The 24,096-nt window shown below is 46.8% G+C and overlaps 2 protein-coding genes across 2 annotated transcripts; one reads left to right on the top strand and one right to left on the bottom strand.

Moving 5' to 3' along the window:
• Positions 1-813: 813 nt before the first annotated feature.
• LOC123746254 (dentin sialophosphoprotein) lies at positions 814-11,565 on the top strand. Its single transcript, XM_045727581.2, has 6 exons — positions 814-934; positions 1,539-1,641; positions 3,758-3,878; positions 4,011-4,108; positions 5,939-6,080; positions 8,714-11,565. The coding sequence occupies exons 2-6, from the start codon at positions 1,543-1,545 to the stop codon at positions 9,169-9,171; spliced, it is 918 nt and encodes a 305-aa protein (XP_045583537.2). The 5' UTR covers positions 814-934; positions 1,539-1,542; the 3' UTR covers positions 9,172-11,565.
• LOC123746197 (uncharacterized) lies at positions 10,551-16,959 on the bottom strand. The gene is made up of 8 exons (XM_069314872.1): positions 16,722-16,959; positions 16,222-16,371; positions 13,660-13,792; positions 12,731-12,855; positions 12,007-12,132; positions 11,779-11,906; positions 10,904-11,038; positions 10,551-10,690 (listed from the first exon to the last, which is right to left on the bottom strand). Exons 1-8 carry the CDS (start codon positions 16,819-16,821, stop codon positions 10,571-10,573), a joined length of 1,017 nt encoding a protein of 338 aa, XP_069170973.1. The 5' UTR covers positions 16,822-16,959; the 3' UTR covers positions 10,551-10,570.
• Between the last annotated feature and the right edge of the window lie 7,137 nt (positions 16,960-24,096).

The following is a 24,096-nucleotide window of genomic DNA, read 5'->3' as shown; positions in this document are numbered from 1 at the left end:
CTTATCTAAATGAGTAGAGGTCCAGTTCCTGAGCCCGGATGCGGGTTTAACCTTCCTACCACCGCTCACAGTATCGGTATGTGGTAAATCAAAAAAACTAAATAAACTAGTTAGGAGAATTAATGTTCACAATTTAATTAATGTTAGAACTCTCATAGGCTTGTCAAGAAACAAAGATAAAGGTGTTTATGTACAAGACTTGACCCATATGCACGCGCTGTGAATGCTATGCAAATCAAATTATGAAACTAATACACCGTATATTATTTAATAATAATAATAATTACTATTATATGTAAGTTGTTTAGCTTTGAGACTGTATTTGTGGTCGGTCTCGAACCCATTGTTGATATTAAGCTGTGCAAGTAGCCTATCAAGACCGTAACTTACTTAGCTAACAGAATTTGGGGGTTTTCAGTCCCTGAGCTGCAATGTTAAATGGGAGTCTTGTACTGTTATTTGTCTATTTGTACTCACTGAATTTGTGCGCCCCTTGAGGGACTTAAAGTAGAGGAGGGGTAGAAATAGCCTAAGCTACTCTATCCATTTGTGATGTATTTCTTTCTTGTCTCGATAAACATACTTGAAATTGAGTCCCTGATCTCACTATATGGCTCTGTAGTTATTTCCACTACCACCAACAGGGCAGGTATGGGGGTGTATAACACAACAAAAAATACTACATGCAGTTCGAATATTTTGTTGAAATAATGATAAAATAGTAAATTCTAGCTTTTGATATTAGTAGGCTATGCGACGCCAGTGTTCAAAAGAGGCAGCAGTTGAGTTGCCCCGCAAGCGCTGAAAAATATCGCTTAAAAAGTCCTTATCTGGGCGTGAAGATATTATCGGGCAGTAGCTTGGAGTCCCCCGGCGGACACGCACACACACACCCTCGCTAAAATCCTTTACTCTACACCCTTCGCAACTCCAGGTAAAACAGCAGTTCAATATTATATATAACGCCTCATAGATACCTCTTGGACACTCATTTGGATAGAGTTTAAAACTGCTCAATATCTAATTATTTTTTGTGAATAACAAGATTTTAACATTGGTTATTTATTTAACATTGTTAAATAAATATATTGTTAAATAGTTGTTAAATAAATATATTGTTAAATAACCAATGTTATTTAACAATAACATTGGTTATTTTTATTGAAAAATAATAAGAAATGTAACTGGACACGGCTGGTAGTATATCATATATGTATAGTAAATTATGAAGCAAATTTTGCCCCCTCTCCATCTGCATGACTATGAAGTACGAACTACCTGAAATTTCCTGTACATTTCCCATTAGAAAGATATAGGATGACCTGTAGCCTTCCCAGCAAAACCATTCAAGTTCAAATATGTTTATTGAGACAAGAAAGAAATACATCTCAAAGGAGTAGAGTAGCTTAGGCTATTTCTACCCCCCTTTGGCAGGACCATATGTGTAAGGTGTAGATAAAGCTGCCCAGTGGGACCAAGTGCCTCTGATGTTACAATATCATGAAAGATGGAATAAATGTCCACCAAACCTTCCACAGGATCATGGCGGACGGTGCTCACAGGGCCCTCACAGAGACCTCAAATAAGATATGGCTGGAGGACATGCTCAAGTCCATGAACCTTGTGGCTATGGACGCCAAGGTGAGCTGCCTGCTTCTCGTCCATTTTCTTTTACAAGATTTTCTTTTGTATGTTAATATGGTTTCGCAATATTTTAGTTACTCGTTGTCTGCATTATACAATGTATGACAATGCATAATGAGTGGAATGCATTCTGCACTTACTCCCGCTTGCCTTTCCGTGTCAAAGACTTTTTGGCAGTCCAGACATATGCCCTCTGCCCAGCCTTTTCTGTCCTGCTTTATTTTTCTTATTGTCATAGAGCTCCAGTAGGTTTTATTGTCATAGAGCTCCAGTAGGTTTTATTGTCATAGAGCTCCAGTAGGTTTTATGTCATAGAGCTCCATAGGTTTAGCCAGGTTTTATTGTCATAGAGCTCCAGTAGGTTTTTATTGTCATAGAGCTCCAGTAGGTTTTATTGTCATAGAGCTCCAGTAGGTTTTATTGTCATAGAGCTCCAGTAGTGTCATAGAGCTCCAGTAGGTTTTATTGTCATAGAGCTCCAGTAGGTTTTATTGTCATAGAGCTCCAGTAGGTTTTATTGTCATAGAGCTCCAGTAGGTTTTATTGTCATAGAGCTCCAGTAGGTTTTATTGTCATAGAGCTCCAGTAGGTTTTATTGTCATAGAGCTCCAGTAGGTTTTATTGTCATAGAGCTCCAGTAGGTTTTTTTTAGACATGATTTCCCTTTTCTCAAACCATGCTGATGTTTGTTTACATACATAATTATCTGTAGATGTGTAACTAGTCATATTCTTGTTGTACTTTCAAGATGCAGGGACTGGTTCTCAGTGATACTGGTCCGTAGTTAAGTGCCTCCTATCTTCATTCTTGTATATTGCTATGTGTGTGTATTTACTATTTGTACCTGCAGGATCGAGCTTTTCTTTGACCCCGCCTTTCTAACCGTCGGTGTCTAATATACTGACTACTGATCTATTTTTCCTCTATCATAATTACTAAGATAGTTAATATGATTACACACGCACATACACACACAACAGTTTCAAGTGTAGATATGACAGAGCCCAATAGGCTCAGGCACCTGTACACCAGATGAGAGGTGGCCCCAAAGAGCCAGAGCTCAACCCCCTCAAGCACAACTAGGTGAGTACACATCTCCAAGAGCATAAAAAAGAAAACTATGAGGAGAAAGCACCAAGCCATTACGACTATATAACACTTGGAAGGGGTCAGGATAAGGATTTGGGATAGTGTGATAGGGTAAGGAATAGTGCCCAACCCTTGGACGACCGGGGATTGAACGCCGACCTGCATGAAGCAAGACCGTCGCTCTACCGTCCAGCTCACGTGGATGGACAGGGGCATCAAGTGAAAGAAATTTTGTTTACGCTTCGACCAGGAATCTAACCCGGGCCCTTAGGACTACGACCTCCGAGCGCTGTCCCTCAGCCGCGAGGCCCGAACGTGTGTGTGTGTGTATATTCACCTACTTTTGCTTGAGGAATTGAGCTTCGGCTCTTTGGTCCCGCCTCTCAACCGTCAATCAACAGGTATACAGATTCCTGAGCCTACTGGGCTCTATCATATCTACACTTGAAACTGTGTATGGAGTCAGCCTCCACCACATCACTGCCTAATGATGTGGTGGAATGATCCATTCCATTACAGTGAATTAATGCATTCCATACAATGAGTTTGTGTGTGTATTCACCTAGTTGTGTTTGCGGGGGTTGAGTTTTGCTCTTTCGGCCCGCCTCTCAACTGTCAATCAACTGTTTACTAACTACTTTTTCTTTCCACACCACACACACAAACACACACACCCCAGGAAGCAGCCCGTGACAGCTGACTAACTCCCAGGTACCTATTTACTGCTAGGTAACAGGGGCATTCAGGGTGAAAGAAACTTTGCCCATTTGTTTCTGCCTCGTGAGGGAATCGAACCCGCGCCACAGAATTACGAGTCCTGCGCGTTATCTACCAGGCTACCAGGCCCCTAAAGGGTAAAGGCCCCTTGTGTGTGTGTGTGTGTGTGTGTGTGTGTGTGTGTGTGTGTGTGTGTGTGTGTGTGTGTGTGTGTGTGTGTCAGTCACTTGCCCTTCCCTTCTCTCCCATGCCCTCCCCTCCTGTGCCCCACCTTCTAACCCTGCCTTTCCTGCGTGATCTCCACCAGCACGACCAGTTATCCATCGACTTGCTGATAATAATTAACTCTTGCATCGCCATCTTCATCGTCGTCAACATGGGCATCTTCCTCATCTTTCTTCTGCAACAGAAGGAGATGCAAGACGCAAGTGAGCGCTGATCTAACTTTACACTCTAATGCAATAATTCTGAGACTATTAACTATTTAAATGAAATAGAGTAAAACTATAATTATGATTTAATGGTGTTTCAGTTCTGTTTTTATTTCTTTCTGGCCACAGTGTTGACTAGGGGTAAAAAGCGACGGATGATGGCGAAGAAGGAGGCGGCTTACATGTACTTGAAACCCAGCAAGTTTTGCCAGACAATCTTCCCTGAGGTGAGTATGTGGGTCCTGAGGTGAGTATGTGGGTCCTGAGGTGAGTATGTGGGTCCTGAGGTGAGTATGTGGGTCCTGAGGTGAGTATGTGGGTCCTGAGGTGAGTATGTGGGTCCTGAGGTGAGTATGTGGTTCCTGTGAGTATGTGGTTCCTGTGAGTATGTGGGTCCTGAGGTGAGTATGTGGTTCCTGTGAGTATGTGGGTCCTGAGGTGAGTATGTGGGTCCTGTGAGTATGTGGGTCCTGAGGTGAGTATGTGGGTCCTGAGGTGAGTATGTGGGTCCTGAGGTGAGTATGTGGTTCCTGAGGTGAGTATGTGGGTCCTGAGGTGAGTATGTGGTTCCTGTGAGTATGTGGGTCCTGAGGTGAGTATGTGGTTCCTGTGAGTATGTGGTTCCTGTGAGTATGTGGGTCCTGAGGTGAGTATGTGGGTCCTGTGAGTATGTGGGTCCTGAGGTGAGTATGTGGGTCCTGAGGTGAGTATGTGGGTCCTGAGGTGAGTATGTGGGTCCTGAGGTGAGTATGTGGGTCCTGAGGTGAGTATGTGGGTCCTGAGGTGAGTATGTGGGTCCTGAGGTGAGTATGTGGTTCCTGTGAGTATGTGGGTCCTGAGGTGAGTATGTGGTTCCTGTGAGTATGTGGTTCCTGTGAGTATGTGGGTCCTGAGGTGAGTATGTGGGTCCTGTGAGTATGTGGGTCCTGAGGTGAGTATGTGGGTCCTGAGGTGAGTATGTGGGTCCTGAGGTGAGTATGTGGGTCCTGAGGTGAGTATGTGGGTCCTGAGGTGAGTATGTGGGTCCTGAGGTGAGTATGTGGGTCCTGAGGTGAGTATGTGGTTCCTGAGGTGAGTATGTGGTTCCTGTGAGTATGTGGGTCCTGAGGTGAGTATGTGGTTCCTGAGGTGAGTATGTGGTTCCTGTGAGTATGTGGGTCCTGAGGTGAGTATGTGGGTCCTGAGGTGAGTATGTGGGTCCTGAGGTGAGTATGTGGGTCCTGAGGTGAGTATGTGGGTCCTGAGGTGAGTATGCGGGTCCTGAGGTGAGTATGTGGGTCCTGAGGTGAGTATGTGGGTCCTGAGGTGAGTATGTGGGTCCTGAGGTGAGTATGTGGTTCCTGTGAGTATGTGGGTCCTGAGGTGAGTATGTGGTTCCTGAGGTGAGTATGTGGTTCCTGTGAGTATGTGGGTCCTGAGGTGAGTATGTCGGTCCTGAGGTGAGTATGTGTTTCCTGAGGTGAGTATGTGGTTCCTGAGGTGAGTATGTGGGTTCCTGTGTATAGTTCAGAGGGGGCTAACTCTGCCTGTACTCATCAGTACTGGCATATTCGCTCACTGTTCATTCCTTGTGTTCGCTCAGTGTTCAGTTCGTGTTCGCTCACTGTGTTCAGTCCGTGTTCGTTCCCTGTGTTCGCTCAATGTGTTCGCTCCCTGTATTCACTTCCTGCGTTCGCTCCATGTGTTCACTCTCTGTGTTCGCTTCCTGTGTTATTCCCTGTGTTCGCTCCCTGTGTTCACTCTGTGTTCGCTGTGTGTAACATGTCCATAATGAGGCAGGAACTGGTGGGAATATTTTCTGATATAAACCTCAATTTAATGAACACAAACTTATCTCAACATAAATAATGAAGTTAATTGTGATACATAAAATAAGTGGATGTTTTATTAGCTTATCACTGTGTGGCTACCTCCGTGCCACTGTCCTAGCCACTATCTTGCGTCATTGTCCCGTGCCCGTGTCACTAACCATCTATATATCATTTCATTCCTCCCTGGCTCCCCCTATCCTCCCTTACCCACCGCCTATCCTTCACTCACGGCCTCTCCCTTGCCAGCCGCTCTACGCCACACCGCCAGACAGCCACTACTCCAAGATCTCCAGCGACTATGCCTTCTACGAGAACGCCGACTTCCTGGAACAGCAGCAACAGGCTACGCCTCACAGCATGGCTCCCGTCTCCTCCAGACTGACACCCGGTAAGTAGCGCCTTCCCCGTCTCCTCCAGGCTGGCACCAGGTAAGTATTTACATGAATTTACTGATTTTTAAGTAGCAACTACCTCATTCTCTCCTACAGGCTGACATCCAGAAAGGCGAATTGTACTTTTAGTGCCCTAATATCCACCAGACAAGGGTCAAGCAAATACAAGTCTCTGATCCACATATACATATATTCATTAACTGTACAAACCCAAGGAGGGTGCGAGAGAGAGTCCAGTCTCGTGTTCTTCTTGATGGTATTTGCTGTTGTTGGTTAGGGGCGACGACGATCCTGGGATCGGATGCGTCCCGGTGTACCCGTGAAGGGTGAATCGCAAAGCCAGGAAAGGCGAAATGCCAAGCAAAAACGCGAAACGAGTGACGCCAAGCACTAGAAACTAATATGCCACACGGCAAAGCTACGCACAAAGGGAGAGGCAGAAGCACATAATAGAACAGGGCAAACAAACAGCCAGAAGGGCACACAGCATGTCATAGAGCAAATACACAGGAAATCAGAGCACATACTTGCCCGGGAACTTGGCCCGCGGGAATCTTACATTGAACGTCTCCCAGAGCACCCATTGCCAAGGGTCTCGTCCATCCACCGGGGACGCCATAACATCAGGAACCGGGACAACAAACACCTGCAAACTGGGGACCCAGATGGTAGAACTCATGAGGCGAGAAGTCGCCACTCGCCCCCACAGGAAGGGAACTTGCCCCCCACGAAAGCACTCCGGTCCGTCAGACAGCAGTAACTCGGCAATCTTCGACCAGTGACCCGGTGGCATCACAGACGCCGGCAACACGTCCCCCAGGGCCCCAACGCGCACCCGCACCATAGGGATACCCGCGGCCCCGGGCACACCACCAGACGACAGCAGGGAACCCGGACGGCGCGCATCCTTCCGTAACGTCACCACCAGGCCACGCCCAGCACCAGAGTCCACACCATCCCTGGCAGCGGAAGCCACCACCCCCCACTGTGGAGAGTCCCCCGGCGGAGAAAGAACCGAAGGCACGTCCGAGACACAGGCACCAGCACCGGCAGGCACATGGACCTCCGCCACCACGAACCGCGGAGACATCGACGCATCCGTATCCACACTGTCAACATCCGAAGCCCCACAGTCACTGAAGTCACCAACGTCGGCCCAGGAAGAAGACGAACGCCGGGAACGTTTGGGCACCGGCCGGATATCGTCAGAGCCGGTAAGTGACCCCGAAACACGGGTACCACGAGCCGAAGGAACCGACGCCAGGACGGTAGCAACCTCTACCACAGGGGGAACTGGGCCACACACAGCAGGAGGCTCCGCAGCCACCCCAGCACCAAGCACATCCGGGGACCCGAGTCACGGACACAGGGCCAGGCGCAGCATCAGAAGACGAGGGAGAAGACAGCGACGTCACACAGGGGGCTCCAGGAAGGCCCACGGAAGCAGCTGGGACAGCGACAGGATCAGGCAGACCAACCGACGGTACCTCAAGAACCGGAGGAGGGACGGCAACAACCGGAGGAACGGCAGGCGCCGCCGAGGAAGCTGCAACAGCAAACGGGACGCGCACCACCTCATCAACATCACCAGAGACAGCCTCCAGAGGGAGCGGCGGGAAATCCTCGTCGCGGAACAAGTTGACAGGAGCAGCAGGGGCCTCAGAGCACCCGGCGGCCTGATGCCCCAACAGGCCACACCGGAAACAGGTACGAGGCTGCCGGGCATAATACACCCGGACGTAGTACCCCATAAGCCGGACAGAAGAAGGTATATCCGACCGCAGGCGCATCCCCAACGTGCGAATGTTTGTACGCCTCCCAGCATACCGCCCCGAGGAGAGCGTGTTCACCCGCACGCTGACAAGAGTACCAAACCCCCCGAAGTAACGCCGGAGGAAGTCATCAGGGAACTCCAGGGGCGCACCATGGATACTGACATAAGTCAGGGCACCGCTGCGGTCCGAAATCGCCACAGAGCCGGCATCGTCTGGCAACGGCAACGTACGCGCCCCGTACCGATGGATGAAGTCCCGGTACTCGTCCTCCCCCACGAACTTAATAACAACCCGATGGGCCGTAACTAGCTCCACACCGTAAACAGCTTCCACTGGGACACGAAGCATGTCACACATCACCATCTCGATGGTCGGATAACCAGCCATACAAGTGAACTCCAGGCCCACGGAGTTCACACGCTGAACAGGAGGAAGATGGCCCCCCCATGTCAGCACTGCCACGTCAACGCAGCCAGGCAGGCAACAAAACTGGTAGGGCAGGGACGCCCACACCACCTGGCGACCAAAACAGCAAACAACTCCAACAGCCACGGAGGGTCGGGAAACGTCCTCACTCCATGGCTGCTAGCAGTCGACCGAAGGGTCTTGTGTTTATCTCCATGTCGTCTTCTCGCTGGTCGGTTGCGACTTCTTTGCGCCTTTGCCATTTTCTCTGATCTCCGCCGTGTTGTAGGGGGAACTTAGTCATTACAGTAGACTTCAGTACCCCTCCTACATACTCTTTCTGTGGCTTATTAATTTCTTATAATTTAAATAATTTATAATTAGTTATTTTTTTTCTCAAAATTATTGATATTTTAGTTATATGTTTGACTTTATTTACGTATTGCCAGGCAAATCGTTGGGCGCTTCAGACTCGTCCAACTTGTGGCTGAGGGTCCGCAGCACGCTCACTGGGAACTACTCCGACTACCGCGACACCGCCAGCAGCCAGCCTAACAGCAGCAGAGCTACCAGTGACAGCAAACACCTTGACGACAACAGGAGCAGCGGCAGACAACCTCCCAGCAGGAGTGACAGCAATCCGGCTGTCAGCAGCAACCGTTGTGACTGTGATAATTACATCAATAGTAGTAGTAGTAGCCCCAACAACCGCAGCACTGACAACCACAGCAGTGACAACCGCAGCGGTGACAACCGCAGCAGTGACAACCGCAGCGGTGAACACCGCAGCAGTGACCACCGCAGCAGTGACAACCGCGGCAGTGACAACCGCAGCAGTGACAACCGCAGCAGTGACAACCACAGCAGTGAACACCGCAGCAGTGACAACGACTACGTCAATGCCTGAGTTTTTTTTTACCTGCATATATCGTCTTCTCTCTCGCTTTCCCAATTTATCATCCACTTACATTCCTCGGAAAAGCAACGGGTTTGCTTCTAGCATTCCGGAGTTCGATCCCCCGAGATGTGTGTGTGTATAGATAAATAGGCCGATGGATAAGTAGACAGATGAACAGGTGGGAAGACATGACGGTAAGTTAATAATCACAGATATACCTACATGTAGTATAATGAAATATTCTTAGTCATAGCTTGATATACCTTCATGTAGGTGCCTCAGGGTAAGGCAAATACCCGGAGCTAAATTAAGTCCCAATTTTATTATATTATTTCAACATATAGAGGGAAAATGAACAGTAAATTAGATTCTTAGAGCATTGAGGATATGATGGTTCAACCCGATTAAACTTACTGTTGAAACTGTTTACTGACTGACTGTTTCTCTGGCCAGTTAATTCTCTCACCAGTTGTTCAACTCGCTATCAATATTCCTCTCCAGAGATGCATAACCTTCAAAAGGTTATGAAACATCTGTTGAACACAACACGTTATCACATTCACAGATTCCAGAAGTGCAATTGAAACTCTTGCTACAAGAACACTTGCGTGTCAACATCCATCTGACTGGAAATGTTGCAGCACTGAGGGAAACATTCACGGGTGAAGGTCATTGAATAGGCTTATAGGTTTCAAAAGAAGCTACGAAACGTCAGCATTGAGGAGAAATGGTATTTCGATCTCACTACCGGCTGGTTGATACCTGGTTGATACCTGTTTTTTTTCAGGGATATTCCTGCACGGGCCCTAGGCCTCTGGATGGCCCACTGGGCGGGCCCTAAGCCTCTGGATGGCCCACTGGGCGGGCCCTAAGCCTCTGGCTGGCCCACTGGGCGGGCCCTAAGCCTCTGGATGGCCCACTGGGCGGGCCCTAAGCCTCTGGATGGCCCACTGGGCGGGTCCTAAGCCTCTGGCTGGCCCACTAAGTGTTGCTTGTTTCTGTTTTACTTGGGCGGAGTATGAGTATTTATGACTCGTATGGTCGCTTCAGTAAGATTTTGCCATATGTGTTTAACAACTTCTGCTCTGTTAAATCTAAGTTGAAATCTTAATGGGTTTGTAACTGTGCACTGTGTTAGATAATGTTCCAGTGGTCTGTTGTGGCTGTAACTGTGCACTGTGTTAGATAATGTTCCAGTGGTCTGTCGGGCATTTCTCCACAGTGCTGACACTTGATACCTGGTTGATACTAGGTTGATGGGGTTCTGGGAGTTCTTCTACTCCCCAAGCCCGGCCCGAGGCCAGGCTTGACTTGTGAGAGTTTGGTCCACCAGGCCGTTGCTTGGAGCGGCCCGCAGGCCCTCATACCCACTCTGGCCATCACCACCAGCTGTTGTCCCCTCGGGCCCTCAGCAGGAGTTCTGGGTGAAGCTGTAGTAGATGTTGGTGGCAATAGAGTGGTCGTTGGAGGCGTCCTTGGTCACCAGGTACATGTAGTTGGGGCCTTGTAACGGTATTGTAAACGGCGCCTGCTCACCCCAACAGAAAAAGAACAGTTAGAAGTTTTGACGTGTACCTCAACATTGGTGAGTTGAGAATGGATAATAATCATTTTTGACAAGTATATTATTTCATACATATACAGTATGTAATTGGAGAGGGAGGTATGTCATTACAAGAAGGACAGGTGTTGCCTCGTTAAAAGATGTGAGAAACACACAGACACACTAGGAACAACCTACAGGATCCACGAAGGTCGGAGTGTGGACGCAGGTCACAGAGGAAGGAGGGCCACCTCCACTCACAGGATAGGGCCACTCCAAGGTGTCCCCACAGATGGGCACAAACTTACTATCCCTCAGGTCCTGGTAGGTCGTCTGAAGGTACGGGAAAGATGGGGGTTAATGGTGACTGTGGGGGTGGTGATGGTGGTAATGGTGGTGGTAGTGGTGATAGTAGTGGTGGTGGTGGTTGTAGTGGTAGTGAAGACTGGTACATGTGATCAAAGTACATAATTACTACCGAACATAATTATCTCTAATCAGTATATATATGAGTATCTATATTAATTATAATCACTATAATCATTGTGTAAAATAATTATCTATAATTATTATTTGTAGTATATAATGACGATAATAATTTGAAAGAATATAATGACTACCCCAACAAATTATCTACAGTGAATGCATATGTAGATTATATTGACATGTAACATGTATATATAATGAGCATCAGTTATTATACTCTATTATCTGAATATATCAGAAAATATCTATAGATATAAAACATTATCAATACTTATATATAATCACTTGTTATAAGAATTACTTTTAACAAGTATTTTAAACCTAATAAAAAATGATTAAAAATTATTATTTATAATATGAATAAAAATGAATGATAATCCAGGCCTTTTTCTATATTTGCCACTCCGTTAAAAATACAACCGTTCTCCAAACCAGCAACGCACGAGCCCATTCAACCCACTTAACCTATCAACGTCGACGCAAAGCAAACGATAATATCACGAAGCTAGAACACGTGACTAATGCGTCGCATTTTTAACGAATTGTTCGCAGCCATAGAAAATGGGATATGTAAACAGGGATCTCACCGAGCACTTATTGAGTTCCCTCCGGACGCAGATGGCGTAGTTCTGGCCTGATAGGTAGATCCCTCCGTAGTTCCAGCCCTTAATGGTCCCGGCGGGGACGGTGAAGTATTGGCCGCACCCAGAGGGAGCTGTACAGAGGAGCGAGTCGTTATCATAGCAACGGGTAACATGAAGCAGGGTGGTGGTGTAAGGAGACACAATATGAAGCAGAGTTCTGGAGGTTCCTACCTAAGGAGATCTGGTCGCAGCAAATCTGACATAGCCTGACCTTCCACTTGCGAGGGTAGGAGGCGGTGCCCGTGTTGAAGGTCAGAGTGAGGGAGGTGCTCACACTCGAATCCACATCCAGGTAAACTGTAAACAAACACACAGGGTAAACTCAGGTAAGGAGAGTGTTGCATGTAAACACACACACACACTCCCTCACAATTTAAGGGAGGGGAAGGGAGTAATCTATTGGTGTACACTCACTCTTACCTTCAGAAATGGGTTAAAGGGTTAAACTGTAGGTATATATATTTCCTGTTTACTCTGTCTAAGGGGAAGGCTAATGGTTGGGTAAACCCCATTTGCTGTTATCTCGAATGAGGGGGCGTGAGCAGAGTGATTCACTCGTACAAAGGGAGATGGCAAACAAGGTCCTTCCCTCTCCTCATCTGTGGATACCACACCTGGGATACCACACCTGGGATACCACACCTGGGATACCACACCTGGGATACCACACCTGAGGTAGACTGAGCTCACTCCTTTGTCGAGACAAACGATCGCCCATTTGAGGAGCTCACCTGGGCTCCTCATCTTGGTGAATGGTACAGTACTTTACGGTAGGAGATAATTTATATGAAATACCTTTTAATATACCAGAAGCATCCAACAGAAAATGGATGCTCAATCCTCTCAAAAGATAAGATAAGATGAAGAAAATGAGGCTGAGGGAGCAGGCACTTACAGTGGGTGTCGGTGGTGGTGCCACACACTTTCTCCCACTTAATGTCCTGGGAGAAGGTGAGCCCGTCGTCGATACAGTTACCCTGGGTGGTGGGAGGAGCCAGATCCACCTCCACTACGTCCATCCTGTGGAGAGAAGCCAGTGATCCTTGTTATACTCCTATCAATTCCCTAAATACTTTACATGTCTCGAATATGTCTCCTATATTTTTGTGTAAATTGTTAGAGGGATTTCCTTCGTTCCCCTTCCATTGTTGTTCTAGGATCTGTTTCATTGCGTCATTGCGTGATTCTGCATTTTTTTTCGTGTCCTTGTGTGACTAGCACTGCATGCTCTGGGAGTTGTCTCGCGTAGGTGGTATACAGTATTCTGAATGCGGATTTATAAGGTTTCCAAAGACTATCCTGAGGTTCGGTAGTTTCACGTATGAAACTAACGTTATCCAATTTATATGTGGCTCTAAAGATTAGACTTACTGTTATACATTCTACAGACGTGACTCACCTGACCCGGTCCACCCACCAGACGTGACTCACCTGACCTGGTCCACCCCAGACGTGACTCACCTGACCTGGTCCACCCACCAGACGTGACTCACCTGACCTGGTCCACCCTAGACGTGACTCACCTGACCTGGTCCACCACCAGACGTGACTCACCTGACCTGGTCCTCCAGACGTGACTCACCTGACCTGGTCCACCACCAGACGTGACTCACCTGACCTGGTCCACCACCAGACGTGACTCACCTGACCTGGTCCACCACCAGACGTGACTCACCTGACCTGGTCCTCCAGACGTGACTCACCTGACCTGGTCCACCACCAGACGTGACTCACCTGACCTGGTCCACCACCAGACGTGACTCACCTGACCTGGTCCACCACCAGACGTGACTCACCTGACCTGGTCCTCCAGACCTGACTCACCTGACCTGGCAGACATTAGCAGGGAAGGTGATGGTGTGAGTACAGGTGGCAGCGTCGTTGAAGGTGGACGGGTAGCCAGGACTCTCCACGTAGGTGCAGTTGTTGGAGGTGCTAGAGGAACACCCAAGTGTGGCTGAGGGAGAGACGTGAGAGGTGAGGGAGAGACGTGAGAGGTGAGGGAGAGACGTGAGAGGTGAGGGAGAGGCGTGAGAGGTGAGGGAGAGACGTGAGAGGTGAGGGAGAGACGTGAGAGGTGAGGGAGAGACGTGAGAGGTGAGGGAGAGACGTGAGAGGTGAGGGAGAGACGTGAGAGGTGAGGGAGAGGCGTGAGAGGTGAGGGAGAGACGTGAGAGGTGAGGGAGAGGCGTGAGAGGTGAGGGAGAGGCGTGAGAGGTGAGGGAGAGGCGTGAGAGGTGAGGGAGAGGCGTGAGAGGTGAGGGAGAGACGTGAGAGGTGAGGGAGAGAGAGGAGAGGTGAGGGAGACGATTAACACTACAATCCATGCCAATATTATGCTTTATGCCAATACCTGTTGCCTTATCACCGTCTTTAACAATATATTCAATACGGAAGGTACCACCAAACCTCAGTCTGGTTACGAACTTTTTTTTATGTATTTATGTATTTTTTATGTATTTATGTATTTTTTATGTATTTATGTATTTTTTATGTATTTATGTGTAATAGTTGTAAGTTTTATACGGGTTATTTCTACATGTTAATTGGTTCACTCACTTCTAGGGAAGCAAGTGTACTTCTTCTGAACATGTCTCCACCAGACCAATACTCACTGACCCAGCAGACCAATACTCACTGAGGCAGCAGACCAATACTCACTGAGGCAGCAGACCAATACTCACTGAGGCAGCAGACCAATACTCACTGAGGCAGCAGACCAATACTCACTGAGGCAGCAGACCAATACTCACTGAGGCAGCAGACCAATACTCACTGAGGCAGCAGACCAATACTCACTGAGGCAGCAGACCAATACTCACTGAGGCAGCAGACCAATACTCACTGAGGCAGCAGACCAATACTCACTGACCCAGCAGACCAATACTCACTGAGGCAGCAGACCAATACTCACTGAGGCAGCAGACCAATACTCGCTGACCCAGCAGACCAATACTCACTGAGGCAGCAGACCAATACTCACTGAGGCAGCAGACCAATACTCGCTGACCCAGCAGACCAATACTCACTGACCCAGCAGACCAATACTCGCTGACCCAGCAGACCAATACTCACTGAGGCAGCAGACCAATACTCGCTGACCCAGCAGACCAATACTCACTGAGAAAGCAGACCAATACTCACTGACCCACCAGACCAATACTCACTGGCCCACCAGACCAATACTCGCTGACCCAGCAGACCAATACTCACTGAGGCAGCAGACCAATACTCGCTGACCCAGCAGACCAATACTCACTGACCCAGCAGACCAATACTCGCTGACCCAGCAGACCAATACTCACTGAGGCAGCAGACCAATACTCACTGACCCACCAGACCAATACTCACTGGCCCACCAGACCAATACTCGCTGACCCAGCAGACCAATACTCACTGAGGCAGCAGACCAATACTCGCTGACCCAGCAGACCAATACTCACTGAGGCAGCAGACCAATACTCACTGACCCAGCAGACCAATACTCAATGACCCAGCAGACCAATACTCGCTGACCCAGCAGACCAATACTCACTGAGGCAGCAGACCAATACTCGCTGACCCAGCAGACCAATACTCACTGAGGCAGCAGACCAATACTCACTGACCCACCAGACCAATACTCACTGGCCCACCAGACCAATACTCGCTGACCCAGCAGACCAATACTCACTGAGGCAGCAGACCAATACTCGCTGACCCAGCAGACCAATACTCACTGAGGCAGCAGACCAATACTCGCTGACCCAGCAGACCAATACTCACTGAGGCAGCAGACCAATACTCGCTGACCCAGCAGACCAATACTCACTGAGGCAGCAGACCAATACTCACTGAGGCAGCAGACCAATACTCACTGACCTAGCAGACCAATACTCACTGACCCACCAGACTAATACTCACTGGCCCAGCAGACCAATACTCACTGAGGCAGCAGACCAATACTCACTGACCCACCAGACCAATACTCACTGACCCAGCAGACCAATACTCACTGAGGCAGCAGACCAATATTCACTGACCCACCAGACCAATACTCGCTGACCCAGCAGACCAATACTCACTGACCCACCAGACCAATACTCGCTGACCCAGCAGACCAATACTCGCTGACCCAGCAGACCAATACTCACTGACCCAGCAGACCAATACTCACTGACTCACCAGACCAATACTCGCTGACCCAGCAGACCAATACTCGCTGACCCAGCAGACCAATACTCACTGACCCAGCAGACCAATACTCACTGAGGCAGCAGACCAATACTCACTGACCCACCAGACCAATACTCGCTGACCCAGCAGACCAATACTCACTGACCCAGCAGACCAATACTCACTGACCCAGCAGACCAATACTCGCTGACCCAGCAGACCAATACTCACTGATGCAGCAGGAGCCGTACCCCTCAGCACAGTGGCCAGAGCCGTGCCCGCCGCCCCGACGACACTCAGGGTATGAATAACAGATACCCACGTCGCTGCCCAGGCTCTTGCACTCACTGTTCTTGAACCTCACCACCGTGAACAACGACACTGTTCAAGAGAACAGTGTTAAGAGAACAGAGTTATGGGGACAGTATAATAATAATAATAATAATAATAATAATAATAATAAATTATAACAGTGTTAATTCAAGACAAAGCACCGTTGTCAACACTGGGAGCAGCGGTGACAACGGTAAATAAATTTTTTAATAATAATAAATTTCGGTGAATTTCGTATATAAACAAAGTTCGACAATCGAAGGTTTCTGAGAGAGAGAGAGAGAGAGAGAGAGAGAGAGAGAGAGAGAGAGAGAGAGAGAGAGAGAGAGAGAGAGAGAGAGAGAGAGAGAGACAGACAGAGAGACAGACAGAGACAGAGAGAATGGGTTGCAACTTACGGAAGCGGTCTGCTCTGGTATTCTCAGAGTACTGAAGACTGTAAGACAATGGTGGACGCCACACCACCATCACTGTCAGTAGCACCTGAATACTCCACATCCTTACGTTATCCCTAACTAGGGGAAATGAACAATATCGTCCTCGTCACGTCAGGAATACGGAGCACCAAGTTACACACCGGAGCACCAGGCTACAGAACACAGCCACACACCTCCCGCGCAGGTCCCATACGCTAGGAACCGCGATGAAGTAATGGCGGTGTGGAAGAGGCTAACTCAACCCACCTCACCTCAACCCCAGATCATATGCTCACCCCCCTCCCTCCCGGCCACCGCTCCTGTGCCAGGTAAGTCCACTACGGGCTCACCATAGCCCGTGCTACTTGCCCCGCTCCTGTGCCAGGTAAGTCCACTACGGGTTCACCATAGCCTGTGCTACTTGCCCCGCTCCTGTGCCAGGTAAGTCCACTACGGGTTCACCATAGCCCGTGCTACTTGTCCCGCTCCTGTGTCAGGTAAGATACGGGCTCACCATAGCCCGTGCTACTTGTCCCGCTCCTGTGTCAGGTAAGATACGGGCTCACCATAGCCCGTGCTACTTGAAACTTAGTCCCCAGTAGTTCAATCTATAACAACAACAACCCTCCCGGCCTTAGCTTAACCCCCATGCTAAACTCCCACAGACACAGCTCATCTCCCACTACCTCTATAGCCTATTTCTCTCAATTTCACTGTTAAACTCTCCCAGTCAGTGTTAGGTCACCTGTTTAAGATTGATTTTTGATTAAAGAAAATCATAACTTCATTGCGATAACAAATTTTTAGCTAAATCTATAATATAACTATTGTAGTGATATTACATATTTTGATTTAGTATCTTTATTTACCTTTAGGAAGACATGATCCATTTAGATTAGTTTATCATTTCTTGTTTTCTTTTATTTTTGGAAGACTTGTTTTTTTCCACCTTTTCATCTATTCTGAACTATTATCACGAGTGTTCGTACCACTCGTTATGTCGTGTAGTTACCGTCTTTATAGCCAACGTTTCAAATGCAACCTATTACGAACACTAACGACTCCACACATGTTTCCTAGGCATCAGACTCGATAGGTTAGGAGGGTTGCTTGGGTTCGTATGTTTCTGGCTAGGCTACAAGATTTAAGTTTCAACGGCGTGGCAAGTAAGAGAACGAACTGTTTGGAATTATATAGTTTCCATCTGATTTCCAGCAAGAACAAAGGCTACATGACATGGGATATACAATTCGTAAATGTGTTCGAGTTGCCGGAGACCCAGCGGATCTACCCGGCCTGTTAGCGCCAGCAATTGGCAATTTGTTGCGATTATCGATTGATTGATTAATTGACGAAGATTAAGCCACCCAAGAGGTGGCACGGGCATGAATAGCCCGTAAGTTTTTTTTTGATCACTGGATGACGAGTTGCCAATTTAGCGGTTTCATCGGCTTTCTCATTTAATGGGATTTCATCATGGGATGAGATCCAGTTTAAAGTTATGTTGAGTCCTTAGCTACTTCTAGATACAAAATTGTGGTAATTATTTCCACGTTCTTTCCAGTGTTTTTGTCCTAGTATTTGAAGTGCAGTTTTTGAGTCTGTGTGAATGATTGCATTTTGAGTGTTTTGTGCAATCACATAAGGGAATGCCTGTTGTATGGCAAACAGCTCAGTTTGGGTTGATGATACTAGTCCTCCCAGTCTCCAATATGCCTGTACGCTGACCGTGCAAAGAGCAGCGCCAGTACTCTCATATTCTGTGTCCACCGATCCGTCTGTGAAGATGTGGGTGGCTCCTGCTACTGCAATGTTGCTCATTTGTTTTTCTACGATGCGCCTTAGGATTGTTGGATCATAGGCAGCCTTTTTTATCGGATTTTCTATTATTATTTTGAATGTAGGCTCCTCCCACAGTGAGGAACAAGTGTAGTTTAGGTGTGGTTGATCTCCGCTATCAAGAATCATGCTTTTTAATTATAATTTCTTTAGGACTTCTCCCGCTCTGGCAGCCCAAACGTTTCCGTTGTTTTGGCCAAGTCCAACCATCAAGGCCTGTGATTAACTTGTCAGGAGGGTGGATAAGGCGTGAGGAGCGCCATATGGCTGAGGTGGGAACTCTGTAAGCTGGGGGGGGTGTTATGTGCACTCACCTAGTTGTGCTTGCGGGGGTTGAGCTCTGGCTCTTTGGTCCCGCCTCTCAACTGTCAATCAACTGTCCTTGGCGTGTGTGTGTGTGATGGATGGGTGGCTGGATGACTGCGTGTGACTGGATGACTGCGTGTGACTGGATGACTGCGTGGGTGACTAGGATGGATGATATGATGAATGGGTGTGTGACTGGATTACTAGAAGGGTGATGACTGAGTGTATGAATGGATGGGTGACTGGGTGAATGTGTGGCTTGGGGGGGGGGGGGGATGGCCGCGAGGAGAACAGGGAGTATATAACGGTGGTCCTTGCGGGAAGGTGGCCTCTATGTCGGGGACCAGCCAGTACGCCTGCGCGTCTGCTCCCGTAATTACCTCAGAGTAGTTAAAAGTTACGCTCGTGGTGTCCCGTCTTCCCAGCACTCTGTCATATAACGCTTTGAAACTACTAACGGTTTTGGCCCCCACCACCTTCTCACTTAAAGTGTTCCAACCGTCTACTTTAAACTTATTTGAATTTGAATTTGAAACCGTCTACTGCTGTGCAAAAATGAATTTTCTAATATTTTTTGGCACCTTTATTTCCTTAACGTGAATCTATGATCCCTTGAACAAATCCACAAGGGTCGTGACGAGGGTTCGAACTTATGTCTGAGACGATCCCAGACGCTGCCTTAATCGATCTGACATTTTCCCAGTCTTAATAGTCTGGGATGCTCTCGGACGCAGGTTCGAAGCCTCGTCACGGCCCTTGTGGATTTGTTCATTTGATGCATCACGCTGTTGTCATTTCCTTGTGCTATGACCTCTTATTCTTGAAGTTACAGGTTTACAAAAATTACTCCTGGTCTTTTTTGCCAATATTTGATGCTATTTTGTATATAGTGATCATGTCGCCTCTTTTTCTTATATGTTCAAGCCCCGGTATGCTTAATGTCACCAGCCTTTCTTCGTAGCTCATGTTCTTAAGTTCCAGGAGGCATTTCAAATCAAAATCAAATATTTATTCATGTAAAGTACATACATACAAGGTGAGATACAAAACGTTGATGGATTTATAGATAGAACTAGTACATACAATGCCTAAAGCCACTATTACGCAAAGCGTTTTCGGGCAGTTTATTTAATAAATTAATAAATAAATTTAATAGCATATTTCTGTATTCTTTGTATTCAGACCATCACTCCACTGTAGCCTACTCCAATTTTCGTCTCACAAATTGCGAGAAGAGTTTCTTAAATATTTCTCCGTTCATATCTCCGTGGTGTAGTGGTAAGACACTCGCCTGGCGTTCCGCGAGCGCTATGTCATGGGTTCGTATCCTGGCCGGGGAGGATTTACTGGGCGCAATTCCTTAACTGTAGCCTCTGTTTAACGCAACAGTAAAATGTGTACTTGGATGAAAAAACGATTCTTCGCGGCAGGGGATCGTATTCCAGGGACCATAGGATTAAGGACTTGCCCGAAACGCTACGCGTACTAGTGGCTGTACAAGAATGTAACAACTCTTGTATATATCTCAAAAAAATATATATATATATATTTAAACGCGGCTCTGAAAAATGTCTCAGAGGTTTACCAGTATCTTTTCACATAATTCGTGTTCCCAAGTTTCGTTTAAAAGTCGATATTGAGGCTGGTTCGTTAGAAAATAATGATAATAATATTCATTTATTTATTTATTTATTTATTTATTTATATACAAGAAGGTACATTGGGTTTGTGGTGTATACATAGCATAGTATTTACAATCTTGTAAAGCCACTAGTACGCGCAGCGTTTCGGGCAGTAATACTAATATAATACTAATATTATTATTATTATTATAATGAGGGATTTTATTACTACAATAATAATGATTAATAATAATTCTAATAAGTATCCTGGTAGTACAGTTGGGTTCGTTCTCGACGCACAATCTAGAATTTTGGGTTCGAATCCCGGACGGGACAGAAATGGTTGGGCACATTTCCTTTCACCTATTGCGTCTGTTCACTTAGCAGTGCGTGGGTACTGAGGAATTAGTCAGCTTGTCGTAGGGTTGCATCCTGGGCGGGGTCAGTAATTCCACCTAGTACTCTCACTTTCTGTCCTACGATACAATGAATTATTATTAGTTTTTTAGGTGTATACAAATTACTATTGTTTACGCTTTTATTAATATATCCATAAAAGAAAACGTAAATGGATATGAGTTAAAGAAAACCAATTTTATCGGATTTTAGATGACTAACCAATGTAAGCTATATATTACTTGATTTTTTTTTTAACTATATTTTTTACCCGAGGGCAACCATCTCTGTAGTGTTCTCGACGAGAACAGGAAGCCGACGGCTTGTCAAAAGTCTCCCATTTGTTTTAAGGATTTTATCGAGCTGGATCTTAAATTGCTGCAATGTTGCAATTTAACGGCTTCAGCGGGTAGGTTGTTCCATGGGCCTAAAGGTATCTTCTGTTTTTTGTCTTGCATTGTGGCTTTCTGCCCTCTGAATCACTGACACTCAAAGGTCAGAAAGCACTATTATAAATAGTTACAATATGTTTACAACCAAGAACTGTATGCACAGACAGCAGAAAACTTCCCCTGGACTAAATAGTGTGACATTGTGGTTACCAGGATTAGGCTGAGATAATGTACATGGATACTTAATGGTAGATGGTTGCAGGAAACAGAACTCGCCACAGTGAAGCCTCCAGTTGTAAGCTATGTGGACAAGAGCTGAGACACTTCCCAGCACTATATACACGCGAGTGAACTGCTTTCACTGTCTGCTGACCAAATGACATGTGGTAATTATCAGCAGAGAGCGCTTTTGTTTTGCAGGGATATTCCTGCGCGGGCCCTAAGCCTCTGGCTGGCCCACTGGGCGGGCCCTAAGCCTCTGGCTGGCCCACTGGGCGGGCCCTAACCCTCTGGCTGGCCCACTGGGCGGGCCCTAAGCCTCTGGCTGGCCCACTAAGTGTTGCTTGTTTCTGTTTTACTTGAGTATGAGTATTTATGACTCGTATGGTCGCTTCAGTAAGATTTTGCCATACGTGTGGTTAACAACTTCTTCTGCTCTGTTAAATCTAAGTTGAAATCTTAATGGGTTTGTAACTGTGTACTGTGTTAGATAATGTTCCAGTGGTCTGTTGTGGGTGTAATTGTGCACTGTGTTAGATAATGTTCCAGTGGTCTGTCGGGCATTTCTCCACAGTGCTGACATTTCCTCTCATCTTCCGGAACCTGTAAGGCTATATATTTTCCCATGCACATGGGTATCCAAGCCTGATGCGATGTAAGTGTACTTCTGTTGTTCTACTGCTCCCTTTCATCAACATTAGTGGTTCGTAGTTGGTTGAATTCTTGTACCAACCCGCAGATCCTGATGTTGCAACTGCTGTGTTGTGGTCACTGTACATCATCTGCATTGCTCTATTTCTGATTACTTAATCTGTGATAGACTCTGTGGTAAATGTCTACATTTCTTCGATTAGTTGCAAGTTTTGCAGCTTCGTCTGCAATGTCATTTCCTATTATTTCCCACATGACTTGGCACCCAGTTGATAAGTACCCGTTGGCCTTGTCGTTTGAATGTTTGCATTAATGATATGACATTTGTGACCAGATGTATGTTATCACGTATGTGTTCTTGTTGCAAGGTTTCAATGGCAGTTCTCGAATCTGTATGTATGATAACAGGCTCCAAAGATTCATTACCCTACGAGTGAAAAACACTTCCTGTTATCTATCCCACATTGTGGCTTACATAGTAGAGTCTGCTGTATACCATTATGGAAGACCCCGACCCTAGCAAGGCAAGACATTTTCCGGGATCAATGGTGATTAATGTAAGAGATCCAGCTAAGCACTTTACACTGGGCTGAGCTCAGCATCTCCAGCAGACATGGAGGAGACGAGAGGTCGGTGGCGTGTGAAGGGTCTTTCCATTCTGTCTAATAAATTTTACAGATTTCATTTTAAAGTAACACTATTTTTGAAGGCTTTGGCTGATTGAAAATCTTAAGCACGGAGACCACCCCTCTAAAAGAAACATTTCTGCATATAAAAGTAAAGTCTACGTAATCACAACTTTGTCAAGTTATATTGTAGTTATGTGTTGATATAAAACCTTGCTACAATGTGCCTGTCATCTTACCTGATATCTTAGATTTAGGACCTGCCTGAGACGCTATGCACGAATATGAAAAATACCAATATTATGTAATCTCACCAATCCATTGTACCTTATTGCAAACAAATTATTATTATTATTACGCCCTTGACTCACAACCAGGGGATCCGGGTACAGTAAAATAGGAACCCGTGACTTAGAGAACTGTTGTGGGTTGCATCCCGGAGAATGGATGCACTCTCTTTAAATGGTGTATAACTTGAAGATAGCGAGACTAGAGTGAGGTAAGTGGTGTCATCAACCACTCCGGTCAACTGGAGAGAACAGGTCGCTGGAACACATTAACTATTCACAATATATTATCAAATGAACTGCGGAACACTACGAACCGGGAGCTCCAGACTTGGGCTGGACGGTAGAGCGACGGTCTTGCTTCATGCAGGTCGGCGTTCAATCCCCGACCGTCCAAGTGCTTGGGAACCATTCCTTTTCCCCCGTCCCATCCCAAATCCTGATCCCTCCCAGGTGCTATATAATGGTTTGGCGCTTTATCCTGATACAACAGCACCACTCCTGTGCCAGGTAAGTCCACTACGGGCTCACCATAGCCCGTGCTACTTGGAACTTGTTCGCCTTCGCCTAATTTCATTACTTAATACTTTCCTGAGTTAAACTTTAGTAGCTATTTTCTAGACCATTCCTCCAGTTTGTCCAGGTCGTCCTGTAGTCTCTGTCTATCTTCATCTGTCTTGATTCTTCTCATAATTTTTGCATCATCAGCAAATATTGAGAGGAACGAGTCTATACCCTCTGGAAGGTCGTTTACATATATTAGAAACAGGATGGGTCCAAGAACAGAGCCCTGTGGGACTCCGCTGGTGACATCTCGCCACTCTGATGTCTCCGCCCCCCCCCCTTCCTCACAGTTACTCTCTGTTTCCTGTTGCTTAGATACTTCCTTATCCACTGGAGCACCTTACCTTTTATTCCTGCCTGTTGCTCCAACTTTTGTAACAGCCTTTTATGGAGCACTGTGTTAAAGGCTTTCCGACAGTCAAAGAAAATGCAGTCTGCCCACCCTTCCCTTTCTT

This window comes from Procambarus clarkii, chromosome 80 (genome assembly GCF_040958095.1).
Source record: "Procambarus clarkii isolate CNS0578487 chromosome 80, FALCON_Pclarkii_2.0, whole genome shotgun sequence".
Taxonomy (NCBI): domain Eukaryota; kingdom Metazoa; phylum Arthropoda; class Malacostraca; order Decapoda; family Cambaridae; genus Procambarus; species Procambarus clarkii.
This window is presented reverse-complemented; position numbering and strand designations above follow the sequence as displayed.

Excerpts from the sequence above, each read along its gene's own strand:
- LOC123746197 (XM_069314872.1), bottom strand. The coding sequence starts at position 16,821 with ATGTGGAGTATTCAGGTGCTACTGACAGTGATGGTGGTGTGGCGTCCA. Across the intron at positions 13,793-16,221 it reads GTACGGCTCCTGCTGCATCA|CCACACTTGGGTGTTCCTCT; the intron begins GTGAGTATTGGT and ends TCTCTCCCTCAG. Across the intron at positions 12,133-12,730 it reads CACCACCACCGACACCCACT|TTTACCTGGATGTGGATTCG; the intron begins GTAAGTGCCTGC and ends GTTTGTTTACAG.
- LOC123746254 (XM_045727581.2), top strand. The coding sequence starts at position 1,543 with ATGGCGGACGGTGCTCACAGGGCCCTCACAGAGACCTCAAATAAGATA. Across the intron at positions 3,879-4,010 it reads GAAGGAGATGCAAGACGCAA|TGTTGACTAGGGGTAAAAAG; the intron begins GTGAGCGCTGAT and ends TTCTGGCCACAG. Across the intron at positions 6,081-8,713 it reads CTCCTCCAGACTGACACCCG|GCAAATCGTTGGGCGCTTCA; the intron begins GTAAGTAGCGCC and ends ACGTATTGCCAG.